The 15,367-nt window shown below is 37.9% G+C and overlaps 1 protein-coding gene across 4 annotated transcripts in view; it reads left to right on the forward strand.

Annotated features, from left to right (window-relative positions):
• ATRNL1 (attractin like 1) overlaps positions 1 to 15,367 on the forward strand; it is a 431,800-nt gene that overhangs the window by 49,472 nt on the left and 366,961 nt on the right. For all 4 annotated transcript variants that reach the window (XM_079312937.1, XM_079312939.1, XM_079312938.1 and 1 more), the window contains exons 6-7: positions 6,163 to 6,337; positions 7,372 to 7,459. In XM_079312937.1, the coding sequence (XP_079169063.1) occupies positions 6,163 to 6,337; positions 7,372 to 7,459 (263 nt within the window). The remainder of the gene's footprint in view (positions 1 to 6,162; positions 6,338 to 7,371; positions 7,460 to 15,367) is intronic.

A 15,367-nucleotide genomic window follows, 5' to 3' on the forward strand; every position in this document is an offset into this window, starting at 1 on the left:
GTCTAATTAGGATGAGATTTAGGAAGAGAGTCCCCTGCTATTTGAGAGTTTTAATGAAAATTGTAATCCATTTAGAATAAATCTATGACCTAAATATTTGTTTAAAAAGCATACATTTAAATGTAGTAAAATAGAACTTGATTAAAATAATGATCCCAAGAAATACTCTGTCCTGAATACAAGAAGTAGATAGTGCTGATCTCCCTGAAAAAGTAAGATACTAAATTTACTTTATTATCTGTAGCACCTTCATTTAAGATTAGAAAGAAAGGGATTAATGCAGCTCAGTGTTCATTTCAGCACCATTAAGGGTTCTAGACTATAACTTGAGGAAAGAAATAATGAAACCTATATTGTGATTAACAACAAATTGTTGAAATCTGATTTTATCAATGTACTTCATATGAAGATAATTGACATGTAAAAAATGGACATGAAAATTCAATATATTTTATCTGGATCTCAGCATTTGATGACAGGAAATCACTGAAACTGACGAGTGCAGTGCATGCATAAAGAAACAATAAGGGGAGATCAGCTGCTTCATGAAATGTGAGTGGATGTGCTGAACACATTTGGAAAGGTATCAGTGCTCCTTAAAAGCTGATCTTGGGACTGATGTTGTTACATAATTTTTGTAATCTCCCTGCTGCTAATGAAATCTCTAAATATAAAGGTGGAAGGTACTTTAAATATGGAGAACCAGAATATCCTGCAAGAAAGCCTGCAAGTAATGTGTAGGTGTCAATTACTTCAATATTAATTGTAAATTAATACATTTAGAGACTAAGAGTATTAATAATTTGTTTTATAGTCTTGAATTGAAATGTGGAAAGAGACATGGGAGAGAACTTGCTGTCTGTCTCAATTAGAACATGAACTAATTAACATTATTAATTTTATATTTTAAATCCAAAATGCCAAGTGTACTGGTACGATGGTCAGTCACAGCAATTCCAGTTAAATATATGAAAGCATTAGTAGTATGCTTCATATTTGTTACTACAGTTTTATGAATACAAATAGAAGCAGAAGGAGAACTATTAGGATGGACAGGGCTATGGAAGAGGTATTAACAGAGCATGGTTTGTTTAAACAAGTAAATCAAGGCTGAGAGGGAAGAGTGTTGCTGTTTATAAACATTTGTGGGGTGTATAGACAGAGCAGGTCTTTAAGTACAGTGGTAGCAACACTGGCAGAAGAAAAATTGGGATAAACTGGTCATAAATACATCATTTGGAAATACGAAGGAGGCTTTTATCTTAGAGCTGTGAAGTTTTCTGGAAGTTGTTGGCAGAGATACTGGAGTTGGTACCTTGCTGCCATTAGGATGGAGTCTCAGAATTTCTAGTCCAATGGGCATTGTCAGCTACATCTGATCTGAAAGTCCCTGCTTCTTTTAGAGAGTGAGAAGCAAAACCTATTTTTGTATAAGATGACAAATCTCATGTAATTTCAACCAGAGATGTGGAGAGACTGTACTTGTTCTCAGTCATGAGAGGAATAGGAAAGCTTTCCCTGCTTCTAGTAGGTAATGCTGTGACATCTGGTCTTACCTTCTGTGCCAGCCTTGTTGATCTTGAGCATGGGACCTGGAGCTGAGCAGTTAGAGGATGCTGTGGGGCCATACCCAACCATGGCAGGTCCTGCATCCCTTCTGGCTCCCCTGTTTGTGCTGATCCTGTGCATCCCCCAGGCCAGATCACTCTTTCTGCCTGAGGAGGCAAACGGGGCTCAGCAGCAGCAGCCAGGGGGCATTTCAAGAACTGCATCAGCTCATGTGCATTGGGATTTCTGAGTCATTCCTGTAGGAGCCTGAGTCCTGGCACTGCTTGCTGCCCTGCTGCTGTAGCTGGACACCTCACCAGGATCTCTCTGCCTGCCCTTGAGTCTCATTTTCAGCAAGACTATTTACAGAATGGGAGAAATAATTCCATCCAGTACATATATTGCAGAGCTGTGCAGGGGCAGTGTAGGGATACTCCTGTTAGAATGCCTCAGTGGAATTACTGAGCCATTCCAGCACAATTGGTCTGACTGTAGGACTGGTTTCAACCACTGAGTTGAGGTGGTTGAAAAATTATATTAAAGTAATAATTGTCAACTCAAATGATCAGATGAACAAAACCAGAATAAGCAACAAATGCTTTTAAAATCACTTTGATTAGATTGCATGAAGAGCACTGTGAAATTTATATTCAACACATCAATACTTCTGTTTTTTTTCTCCTGTGCTCCCAAAGGAAAAGATATGGTTTGAAGACAGTAGATGATGTTCAGTCATTTAGGTGGAAATTGATCTTATGACTTAAACTACTGGAACAGATTGCTATTTTGGCTTTTCATGAAACTCCTCAATAAATAGAAATTAGATTCTTTTTTTTGTGTGGTGGGGATAAATCACTTTTTTAAACCTATAGAATTTTTTTCCTACCTTAGGGAATAACGTAATTGACTTCCAGTGCAGGTTTATAAAGTTGTTTGCTGCTTTTTGAAGCATTCCCTCCTTCTCCCAGTGGATTGACTGACACATAGGAAGATAAGAAAGAAACTCAGTTTTAAATGAATAGAGAAAAATCATATTTGCATAAAGCATAACAAAACATATTTTTCATTATCTTTGTTCTGCAGCTGTAGTGCTCTTTGTTACGCAGAAGGCACGTATTTAGTGAGTGTGATGTTTCTGAAGAGAATATGTATTTTTGCTGAAAGAATGGTGTATGTATTCAAGTAGGAAAACATATAAATGATATTTGTATACTTTTACCTTGCTTTTATAAAGCAATAACCCTACAAAAGAATTTGCTTTTTAAATGACATTTTGATAGAGGCCAGTCCTATTCTATTGTTTTGCATTTTTTTCAGCGATATATTCAGTTTTTGTCCCGGTTGACACATAATGTGGTCAGTCCTTGCCCATGGCAGTGGGGTTGGAGCTAGCTGATCTTTGAGGTCCTTCCACCCCAAGGCTTTCCATGACTCTATGGCACAGTGGAGTTTCTTCTTTCCCTCACCTTTCCCGTCGCTCAGTTCTGACGAAGCGCTGCAAGAGTGTGACATTCTTTCCATCACTGATCTGGCTGAGCTTGTTCTATTCTCCACTCAGGACCGGCGGTTCTCTTGCGTTGTTTTGTTGCAGGGTGCGGGTGTCCCTGGGTGTCCCTGGGTGTCCCGGGGTGTCTCTGGGTGTCCCTGGGTGTCCGTGGCTGTCCCTGGGTGTCCCGGGGTGTCTCTGAGTGTCTCTGCGTGTCCCGGTGTGTCCCGGTGTGTCCCGGTGTGTCCACAGGGTGTCCCGGGGTGTCCGCAGGGTGTCCCGGGGTGTCCCTGGGTGTCCCGGGGTGTCCCAGGGTGTCCCTGGGTGTCTCTGGGTGTCCCGGTGTGTCCCTGGGTGTCCCGGGGTGTCCCCGGTGTGTCCCGGTGTGTCCCGGTGTGTCCCGGGGTGTCCCCGCTGTGTCCCGGGGTGTCCGCAGGGTGTCCCAGGGTGTCCCTGGGTGTCTCTGGGTGTCCCGGTGTGTCCCTGGGTGTCCCAGGGTGTCCCGGGGTGTCCCGGTGTGTCCCTGGGTGTCCCGGGGTGTCCCCGCTGTGTCCCGGGGTGTCCGCAGGGTGTCCCGGGGTGTCCCGGGGTGTCCCTGGGTGTCCGTGGCTGTCCCGGGGTGTCCCTGGGTGTCCCGGTGTGTCCCGGGGTGTCCCGGTGTGTCCCTGGGTGTCCCGGTGTGTCCCTGGGTGTCCGTGGCTGTCCCGGTGTGTCCCGGTGTGTCCCGGTGTGTCCCGGGGTGTCCCGGTGTGTCCCGGTGTGTCCCGGGGTGTCCCGGGGTGTCCCGGTGTGTCCCGGGGTGTCCCTGGGTGTCCGTGGCTGTCCCGGTGTGTCCCGGTGTGTCCCGGTGTGTCCCGGGGTGTCCCTGGGTGTCCGTGGCTGTCCCGGTGTGTCCCGGTGTGTCCCGGTGTGTCCCGGTGTGTCCCGGGGTGTCCGCAGGGTGTCCCAGGGTGTCCCGGTGTGTCCCGGTGTGTCCCGGTGTGTCCCGGGGTGTCCCGGGGTGTCCCGGTGTGTCCCGGGGTGTCCCGGTGTGTCCGCAGGTTCGGGCTCTGCGCGCCGCTCGCCGCCAGAGGTCCCCGCCGGCCGCGCATCCCCGGTGCTGGCTCGCAGTGACAGCCGCCAGAGATCTGCTGCTTTTCTGACCCGCAGGCACCGTCCCCATCATTATAAGCTCTTCCCTGATCAAAGAATACTTAATCAATTGTTTATTTTAAAGCCCTTTTTATATTCAAATTAAGTGTTTCCTCAGGTGATTTACCAAAATCACGATTTTGCTGAGATTATAACTCTATTACAGTATCAATTATTAATGCTTAAGAAATAATGTATGAATTGTTCATACTTTCATTAGGCCTCATTCGAATGCCATTAATCTTTTCTGAGTAGAAGGTATAATGAACTATGGGAATTGGGTGTCTCCATTGTTCAGTGAATGGAAGGTAATTTGGATACAAGTGGACATAATTCTTCTCTAGTATACTAGGAAAAGTTGACAGCTGGTTATGTACACTTTGGATGCCTGGTTGTTCTGTAGGAAGTAACTCTAAAAGTTGTCCCCAAAATTACAGTAAATGTTGGAAAAACATAATCTTCCTGTGCTCCCATTCCCCCAAGATATTGTTTTAAAATTATTGTAGACTTGATGTACATTACTAATTTGTCTTATTTAGTAAACTTCAGTAGCTCTCTATTCTAAAATTATGTCTGGCTCATATAAATATTTGCATCTGGAGCACCCTTTGCCACAGGAGTATCCTTGTCAAAGAGATCTGAAACTTTTTACATCAAGAACTGCCTCCTCTTGTTTGCTTTGAACATGGCTTCTTCAAGCTGCATTTCATAAAACTCAGCTCTTCATATTCAGAGAGACTGTGGACTCTTCATATTCACCCTCTCTTTGTCACTTATTTTATAGACATTTATAATTCACTTCCAAAGTTTGGTTTTTTCCAAGTTAAAAGTCAGTAGTTCAAAGTAATTGGAACATCCTTATTACCCTCCAGTAAACAGTCTCCAGCACTAATCTCTTCTTTTTCAGTAGGACACAGTTTTCAAAGGTTACATAAACCACAGATTTATGCAGTGGGGTAACAGTATTCTCGATTCTGACACAATTCTTTATTTTGACCATTGCTGAGTGATGATGCAATATTTTCATGAGCTATCCTGAGATGATCCTCAAATGCACCTTACTTAGTTTTCAATTTTACTATGTGGAATTTTCTATATTTATTTTATTGTTCAGTCACATGGTCAGAAAGGAACTTGTTCTGTGGTTCTTCAAAGGCCCTGCAATAATTGCTTTTATCAGCAATGTTTATATATATATATTCAGGTTTTAAATAAGCTCTAGAGCATGATCTGATGATGAAGAGATCACATTTTTATTATTACGGAACAAATACAAAATTTATTTTGCTTTGTATGATTGTAATAGTCAAATAGCAAAAAAAAAAAAAAAAAGCATTCTGCTGACTTTTTTTACTTTGACAAAAATGATTGGCTGAAATGAAAATAAAATTTAGTACTTGTGGGTTTCGTGGCTTTGTAGAATAGTCTATAAATGTTATAAAATTTGAACATTCAAATCATTCTTTTGAAAAAGCTCTTGATAGTGTATTTTCCTCTTGAAAAATGATGCAGAATGGCATTCGCAAAAGGCAGTTTTTACTTCCAAGATTTAATATAGTGTAATGCATATTGTACTAATTTTACTTAATTTACTGTAATATTATTTTCTTTGATATACACTTTTTCTGGTTCAAATACAGTATAGTTTTCTCCAAAGGTAACATACAGTGCTAGAAGTTTTTGACCTAAACGATAACTGATTTTAAAAAGTGATCCTTTGTGCCTTTCTTTCAATTTGTGACTCACAGTCTGTTTTCTGAGAAGAATGTGGAAATGAATTGTTATTATTTGAGCTAATCTAATGCTTTCAATTAGATTGACATCCCATGTTGTCAATTTTTTCATTGAGCATCTGTTAAACATAAAAGTGTACACCATATTTTATCAGAATGAGCAATCCTGACATCTGTAATTAAGCCTCCCCTGTTTCTGCTTTATTGGCTTTAACATTCCCTGTCTAACAGATTGCACAAATTGCACTTTTGTTTACAAACCAGGTCCAGATTGTTCTTTGAACGTCCCCTCCACGGAGTCTTACTGGATCCTGCCCAACGTGAAGCCCTTCAGCCCCTCTGTGGGCCGTGCTTCCCACAAGGCTGTCCTCCAGGGGAAGTTCATGTGGGTCATTGGAGGATACACCTTTAACTACAGCTCGTTCCAAATGGTGTTGAAGTGAGTGATTTTCTGTCATGTCCTTTCTGATGGGGCTCAGGGAAAACAGATCCTACCAGGGAGGGAGCTTCTATCTTCTAATTTAGCTGAAAGGTTTATATCTCTTTCAGATTCTTTATTTATGGTCTTATTTTATGCTTGTAATTTTCTTATGATTATAGAAAATGAAAGTATGGGCAGCATCAAGGTAGGTGATATTTATATGTACTTCAGCTTGGTGAACTACATTTTGAAAGCTGATGTTGTTTATGGTTACAGGACACTTGTATTTAGTGCTTGCACTTTGCCTGCTGGTGCCATGCCAGTAGGGTCAGGCAGGTCACCTGTATCCCACTTCTTTATACTTAGGGCAGTTTATATGTGTGTGTATTTGACCACCTACTGAAAACAAAGCTGAAGCAGCTGTAAATAGCACCCAGGTGATTTTGATGGTAACTTCATATGTAGAGGCCCTAAATGTGGCAAATGCAAGTGTTAGGATATGCTTATTAGCCTATTATTAGCATGTTTACTTCTCCTGTTGTTGTCTACCTGTTGCCTTCTTCCACACATTTGCAATCATCCAAAACAAATCACATAATCTTTTTGATTTTTCTTTTCTACCTTTGAAATTTATTTTTTACCTCTCTTATCTAATGCTGTGAATTGATTAATTAATTAAAATATAATGGGAATTTAAATCAACCGTATAGTTAAGAGGGTGGCCACCAGTGAATCTTTAGAGTAGTGCAAAAGCATGGGGCATGAGCAGTTTGGTGGGGTGGGTTTTTTATGTGACTGATAACAGAACAAGTCTTGTGGTTTTTTATTAGTTACTCCTATTTTCTAAGATTGTTGATGGGCCCCTTAAAGAGCTGCTCCTGTTCTGCTCAAGGAATGTTTAGTACTCTGTGACAAGTTAGAGTGCTGTTGTAATAGTTTAAAGGATCGTGTTGCCCCATTAAATTACCATGTCAGAGTTAGAGTTTGTTTGAACAAGCCTTTCTATTTCCTCTGCAGGTTGAAAAAAGTTTCTTTTTCTATTTCTCTTCTAGCTACAATTTGGAAAGCAGTATATGGAATGTAGTGCCTGTATCCAAAGGGCCACTCCCAAGATATGGACACACTCTTGCTTTGTATCAGGTTTGGACTCTTCAGTATTCTGTATATGAAATTTATATATGTGTGCTGTTAGCGATCTTAAAATGAGCAGCCATGAACAGAAACGTTTAAGCATAATTTAATTGTTAAATATTTTGTATTAATGTTTTCTTCAGTACTTAGGTGTATTGCATGGTTTTGGAATAGAAATTATGCAATACTTCTCAGTCACTTTGCTGACCATAAACCTTCCCAGCTAAACCTGCCAGTAAAAGGCAGAGGGGTGTGTGAGATATAACTGGGGTTGTGGGCAGTGCTCTTGCTCACCAGGCACCATCCCCAGGGGCTGAACTAATTTCTGGTAGCAGGGTCCTTTGGCAACACCACGGCAAACAACAGCCCAGGGATGGGGACTGTTCAGGGAATCCAGGAGCTCAGGGAGACAGGGCTGGAGAGAAGGCTCCAGCACAGCCTGAGGGGGCTGTCAGGGAGACAAGCTACAGAGGGTGACAGACTTGTTAGCTGTGACAGAGAAATACAGAATTGGTGTCACAAATTTTCATTCTTTGTGTAAGGCACCTCAATAGGTGCCTTGATGCAATAAGGATTGTATCGGGTCAGACCAAAGTGTTCATCTTGCCTGGTAACACCTCTTGAATAATGGGTAACAGTGAATGCCTAGAAGAATATAAGAAGAAATGACAGGAACTTATAGAAGCTTCCTCAGAATACTGTCCTACTTTGCAGCTGAGAGTTCCTAAAATAGGATAGTATTTTTGTGGAAATATTATGAATCTCTGTTGTTTATTTATTTTGAAAAAATATTTGGACCATGTATTTATTTTGACATTGACATCATTCTGTGCCTAAGAATTCCAGAATATTTTTTTAAGAAATGAAACCTTTTCAGAAACTGGTACTATTTGGTTTAATTTTGGTAATTCCTACTTCTTATTCTTCATTTATTTCCTTATACTACTCATTATTTTCTGTAAGGCCATCACACCCTCTACTATTTCTTTATCATACTGAAAATTCCTTGTGTTTTTAATAATCCTCTATAAGCAAGATATTTCATACCTTGATTAATGTTGTACCATTGCCTTTACCTCTTCTGTTATACTCCTTTTGAGAAAGGTGGAATCAGTCTTTAGTGTGTTCTTACCTCAGAGATTGATGTACTAGGGAATTAAGGGTCTAATTTTTTCCTATTAGCTCTTTAGGGTACTTCAGCTTTTTGAAAATCTGCTGTTGGCTTTCAACTGTTTTCTTTTACAGAACTGTAAGTTACATCCTCAGGATCTCATGCTAGGTAATTCAGAACCCCTTCTCCATATGCTTACACTTTAAATTGTTTTTTTTCATATAGGCATCTTTTCATCCTTATGCAACTGAGCATTTATTTACTCCTTAATTTTATCTTGTACTGCACATGCAGTATTAGGAGATTCTTCTGCATTTATTTGTGTTTGACAAGTGTCTCAGCTATTTTAAATAACATAGTATAGTCAAAAAGTATTGCTGCTTTTCCCACTCATCCACATGCCAGCTTGTTTTTTAACATATTGAACAAGCAAATCCCAGTTGCACATGTCTGTGGGACACCACTAACTACCTTTATTCATTTAAGAAGTGACTGGTTTTCTCCCCCAAACTTTATAGATTTGTCTGTTTTCCTTGTTCCAGAACATCTTAGTTCATTTAGAGCATGTGGAATATCATCAAGCATCTTTTGGAAATTTCATGTTCATGTATCATCTGGACCTTTGATTTTTTCAGAAAAAGTCAATGTTCTATTTGCAAGAAATAGCTTCCCTTTTCAAAAATCCATAGATTTTTTCTTCATCTGTTTGTCTGTTTCATTCACTGAATTCTGTCCTTTCTACCTCTCCAAGTCTTTTGGTATGGACACATTTTTAAGCAGGAATTTACATACTACAGACAGGGGTTAGCTCTTTAATTTCTTCAGAACTGATTCCAGGGACTTTCTTTGCCAGGTTTTTTTTTTTCCTCTTTTTCCTACTGTAACTTTCCATTTTTAGTTTTTACTGTAGAAATGCCTGTAAAGTCTACCATGAAGAGCTCATCTGGGAAAGTTAACCTCATTTTATTGCTATGGCTTTCACTTCTCAGAATACTCCTTCAGACAGTCTGTTGGCACCACAAAGTATCTTGTTAGGTGTATTGCTATTGCATTTGAAAAGTGATGTCTTAGTACTTCTTATATAAATTTTGCAAGCTTCTCACTAATGTGTTTCATAGCTTGCCTTGGTGTGAGTCTCTGCTTTAATCTGGTGGAGTTTCTGAACTTTGTTTTAAACGCTAATTTTTCATCTAGGTTTTCATTATCCTTCTGTCAAGTTAAGCTTTATTTATTTTGTTATTTGTAATGGAAAGTTTTGTTTTCCTTTTCAAATAGGAAGTGTCCTTGTAATCTGAGCAAAAAAGTCTTATAATGTCTTAGAACTAATTTTTTTTCCCCACATTTTAAATATTTTTTTAAAGTTTTACCCTTTTAGTTGTACATTGTAGTTTCTTTTTATGTTTGCTCTTCTTTTATATGGTAAGTGCTTCCTGTAAGTTAGGAGAAGTTGAAGGCATGTGCTGATATTTAGTTTTGTCTTGTTATCCTGGCATCTGTTGCTCTTACAGAAAGGTTGAATCTATGTTTGGCTGGTGAATATTGTAGAGGTGTTTTCAGTAGCAATATAAACTAGGTTTTGTGCATGCCCTAACATCAACTCAAAGCTTGCTTTTCTTGCTGTCAGTTCCCTGATTTGTTGCTAATGTATTATCTGTTCTTTGAAAGGTCAGATCTTTGACCTAATCAGTGACTTTGATTATTACAGTTCTTGTGGAATGTGGACTTTTTAGTCAAGAAACATTTGAGTAATGTATCATTTATCAGTTCAAAACAACGCCTTAAAATATAATTTAACCTTTTTATTTTATAATATTTGCTAATATTTTCTTGAGACATTCCAAACTAAAGGATAACTGTTTTAGAAGTCCTTTCACCAGCAAATATTAAATATGATAGATCTGTGTTAATTCAGACATCTCTTTGGATCCCAGTGAAGAAGTGCAACTCATGTTAATAATAATGAAAGCTGCAAGCAAAGGTGAAGCAGCTGTGGCTGTTGTTGGCTAATTAACATATGAAGACATATGTTAATTAGCAATTAAGATTCACTAATAATGAACCTATGTGAAATAATTAACTACTATGCTGCTTGTAGTAGTGATTATGTCAAATGTCAGAAGTTACATGGGGCAAAAGGAGCTGATCATGCAAGTAAAAAAAATTTCAAGGGGAGAAAGTACACCCTTCTGGAGTAAGTTCTTACACTAACTTTTTAGGATAAAGTTCTGATATTTTTCCTTTTAGATCTTCTGTCTCTTGAAAGAAACAGAAAAAATAATTTAAAGAGCAGTAGAACATAATTATCACCTGGAGATGGCAGCTTTGAGCTGTATTTTCAGCTCTATACTAGTAATTGTGCAATGTTTCCTTTATGGTTGATAGGAAAAAATATCCACAGAGAAGAAATTAGATTAAGTTTTTGACTTGAGCTGCTGAGATTTCAGAGCCTAGAGCAAGGCCAGAGTGAGAGTGCAGAGACAATGTTGCCCAGTTGTGGTGCAAGGTAAATTACAGCTGTGTGATTGACTGTGGAGAATGAAGTAAGTTACTGTGCCCATTTCCCTCAGAAAGCTGCTTTGGTAATAACTGAAGTACTGTTCTTTATTCTGAAGAAAGAAAGATCTGAGGACTCCCACTGATGTATAGTTATAACAAATCCTCAAGACTTCTAATGCATTTTTAGAGGAGAGAGCATAAAAGAGCTCTTGCTTTTAGACCAACTAAACTGTTAAATAGTGTTCAGGCTGGTTATGGAAAGGTGCTGTTAGCAAGTGGTTCTACTGCATCTCAGAAATTGTATGGAGTTTCTGGCACCTTGATAACTGAAAGTATCAATGTACTTTGAAATAATTTATATAAGAAATAGTTTGTAAAGAGACTGGAGGAAATGACTTGTGAGGTTTTTAGAGTAGATACACGTAGCTTTGATAAACATGACTAGGTGAGGAGTTAGAGTAAATTCCAAACTCCTAGATCCCTGGAATTAAGGAGAAAGGGAGTTGCCTGCAAGGTGTATATGTGGTCACTGCTGGGATTTTAGTCAGTTAGTTTTTGGTAGTATCACCAAAATTGGTTGAATTTGGCCTTTTAATTGAACTGTGCTGGTCCCAAGGCAGAAGAAGGATGGCTGGGCTCTGAGGTTTGTTTCCTTTGAGACTGGTGACAGAGATGAAGAAGGCATACAAAGTAGTAACCATGAAGTACACAGACCATTTTATATATAGTCAAATTTAATTTAACTCATTTGAGTTTTATGAATGTTACTTCCACTTTTAAAACTTTATTAGGAAAGGGTAATTGTTTTGATTCTTTTTACAAATTAATTGGTATTGATGTTGAGTCTGTATATATCTTCTGGTATTTTTATTGGTCTCTTCAAAAGTTAGTGTTAACAAAGCAAAAAAGAGTAAAAACTTTCCCTACTTTATTATGAATGAGATAAAATCTTTCACCAGTTGATTTATTTTCTTTTAATGCCTATTTTTGTTGCCTATTGTAGTATAATTTGAATAGCACTGGAAACATAAAAGTATTTTCTAACTATTCTATTAAGTAGTTATTTGTGGGTTGTACCAGCAATTTCTGTAGTTTTATTGTTCTATGACTTTGAATTACATCTTATGCACAACTTGCTCTCTTCCTCTGATTTGCAGATCTCAAAAGTGTGAGAAGTAGGTGAGATGAGCTGCCCTACACTTCTTGCATGTAGTCTTGAGCAAAGCCTGTTCTCTTCCATGAAGTGCCCTAATTCATCAAGAGATTGGTTCTTTATGTAGAATTGTCATATTTTTCATTCCTTGTTTCAATATTATATTCCAATTGGTTTGAAAGTGAAGTCCAAGTAAGGTCACCTAAATTAATACCTTTAACTAAACCTAGCAACTGTTGGAAAACTGCAAATAATGAACAAATAGTGACAGCACTCTTGGTTAGGTTGACTTCCTGACACACAATTGTCTTGACCTTGAATTTGGTCCTGTTGGGAACATAAGTTAAAATGTTCCTTTCCTGTAACTTCTTCAGGTTATTATTCTGAGAGGATATAGTCCCATAACAAACTAAGAGTTAATAATTAGGCTTCAGAAGGACAAGATAAGTGAAGCCTGCTTTCCAGTCTGTCAGACCTGGTCTAATGGGAGGATTACTGGATCAAGTAGAATTGTGACTAATTTTTAATTTTGATATAGCACATAAAATGTTCTTGATCTGTTAACCATATTAAAGGAGATAACAGTTTATGAAAAGGAAAAGGAGTTATTAGACACTCCTAAACCAGGTGGTAGATGTTGAATGCAAAAAACAAGCTTGTGGTGGATGAGTTATTGGCAGATTGTATTTTGTGAGACTTATATTTTGCTTGGGAAAAAAGAAATGGAGAATTTCTTTAATGGTGTACTGATTTGACTAAACTTTTAGAAATTTCAGGCAGAAGTACAGAAGAAAAAAAAAATCCTAATAAATATTAGGGTTCTGTTAGCTTACATAAAGTCAATTTCAATACCAAAGCATGGATACAGTCTAGGGGAGAAAAAAAGATTGATGATCTTGTTTCAAGAAAATAGAGCATGGCTGTTCATGTGGTTTGTGAGTAGCATTTCTTTGGCCAATTCTTCAAGAGCAATTTAGATTTATATAAGAATTAAGGCAGAAAACTCATTTCTGAGAGAGAAACTTTTCTGTGTAGCCATGATATAGTTAAGAAATACAGAATGAAAATTATGTGGTTATTTTAATATGATTAACTTCATTCCAATTCATTAGAAATAGATTATAAATTACCCTTTTGTTACATTTTTCTTTTACACTTTTTTTAGTGGTATCTACCAGATAAGATTCTTTTGGAATGCAGGCAGGATTTGCATAAGAGTTTGTCATTCCAAGGTACAGCCTGAGCAGCTAAGTATTGTTCTTTTAGGAAAAAGAAAAATTGTGGAGTCTTAGGAATAAAAATATGATAGGTTTTAGAAGTCTTGAATTACTGCATTTAAATGAAATATAAAATCAATATTAACACTGAGATAAGGTGTAGGGAAGAGAACTGTCCAAGGTCAGTGGAACAAATGATTTTGGCTATTTGTTCAGGATTCAGTGTGAGATGTGTACAAGTGTTACTCTGCTCTGGTGTACAGTCTATTGATTGGGACTTAAGGGACAAATTAGTGCTCCTGATCTTTTGGTGATCTTTTAAAATATCCTCCTTAAACTGTTTCACTTTTCCTCACTGTAGAATGTTCCTCTGTCAAGGATCTTTGAGCAACCTCTTCCAGTCTTGACCATTCTCAATGAGAAAAGAGAAATGTTTATTCTTACATTTAAATTGAATTTCTTGTAACCCAAATCATGCACATCACATCTGGTTTATTTTCTGGATTACTGTGGGAAGAGTGTGGCTCCCTCTTTTTGAACCTCTCCCATCAGGCATTTAATTTTGTTTGAATTATTTGGTTATTTTGCAAACCTGGTCTCCTGAGATGATGGTGGTATCCATAAGATGAAGAAATTAAGAGGAGTTTTATGGCTGTAAGTTGTATTGATTGTTCCAACATTCAAGTTGTGACAGTTTACTTTTTCTCCTATATTTGAGTTATTCTATTGGTCTTATTTTGTCCAGTCAAAAATGTGCATGTCATTCATTACTCTATAAGAGAAATCCTAGATCAAATAAATGTTTTCCTCTTTTGAGAAATGTGAATTTAACTATTTTGTTCAAATCCTGGCTTTGGTCTTATCATTCCTGCCTTCTGCTGTCATCCTCTCTCTCCAATATGCACACTCAAATATTTACAGATCATATACTTCTTGTCATCTTTTTTTATCATTATGGTTTATCAAAATTTTCCACTGAAGTAGTTTTTTGAGGGGGAAAAAAGCGATTTGTGAAAATGGAAACATTTATTGGAAAGGTTTGGTTCCATTGAAGCAAACAGGATCTGCACTGGCTGTTTTGTTGGCTTCAACCTGAACACCTGCCAAGAAACCAACTGATGTGATCTGTAGGTGGGAATGTCATGATTGAGTGAGCTGTCGACCTGCTCTGTTTACAGGAAGAAATTTCTCATTTTTCTGGAATTCCCTACTGAGCAGGAACTCTGAAGTTCAATAAACAATGTACTTTTCTAAACTTCAATTTGCATAAAGTAATAGTTGTATGAAATTTTGATTTAAAAACCACAGAGTCTTTCAAGGTTTCTGTAACTTCTTACAGAATGTTACTCATATGATGTAATATATATATAATACAGCCAAGGTTAATTTATTGAGTAAATGTTCAACTTTTCTATTTGTGCAGTAATTGAAGGTGTTGGTTTTGATGCCTGGTATCAGAACTTTAAAATACGAATGTGTTGGAGGCCTTGTATCTTCTTGGTGCTTATCTACCTGTTCTATTTTCCATGGAAAAATCTGCTTCTTGTCCTTCTCTCTCCTCTGGACTGAGGACTGTTTTTAAGATCTTTAATTTGGGATAGATTCTTCAGACTTTTTTGGCACTAATTTCACAAAGATTCTCAATATAATATTTTTATTGCCTTTAAAAAATATGTATTATTTTATTTTGCAGTCCTGCTTGGTGTTCTATTGTATAAACAAATATCTACTATGCTTAATTCAGGTAAAAGTCAGCAGTGTTTGTGTGCTAGCATACTTTAAATCTTGTATCTTATGTGTTGTGTCTTCCAGAAACCCTCGCCTTTAACATATACCTTGATTTATATGTAGTATATAAGTAATTTATAAAGGTACAATGAAGTTTATAGTGGGACACCTTATTTTCTGTCACATTTTTTTTTGCTGCATAGGACCATTTG

The sequence above is a fragment of the Erithacus rubecula genome, assembly GCF_903797595.1.
Source record: "Erithacus rubecula genome assembly, chromosome: 9".
Classification (NCBI taxonomy): Eukaryota; Metazoa; Chordata; class Aves; order Passeriformes; family Muscicapidae; genus Erithacus; species Erithacus rubecula.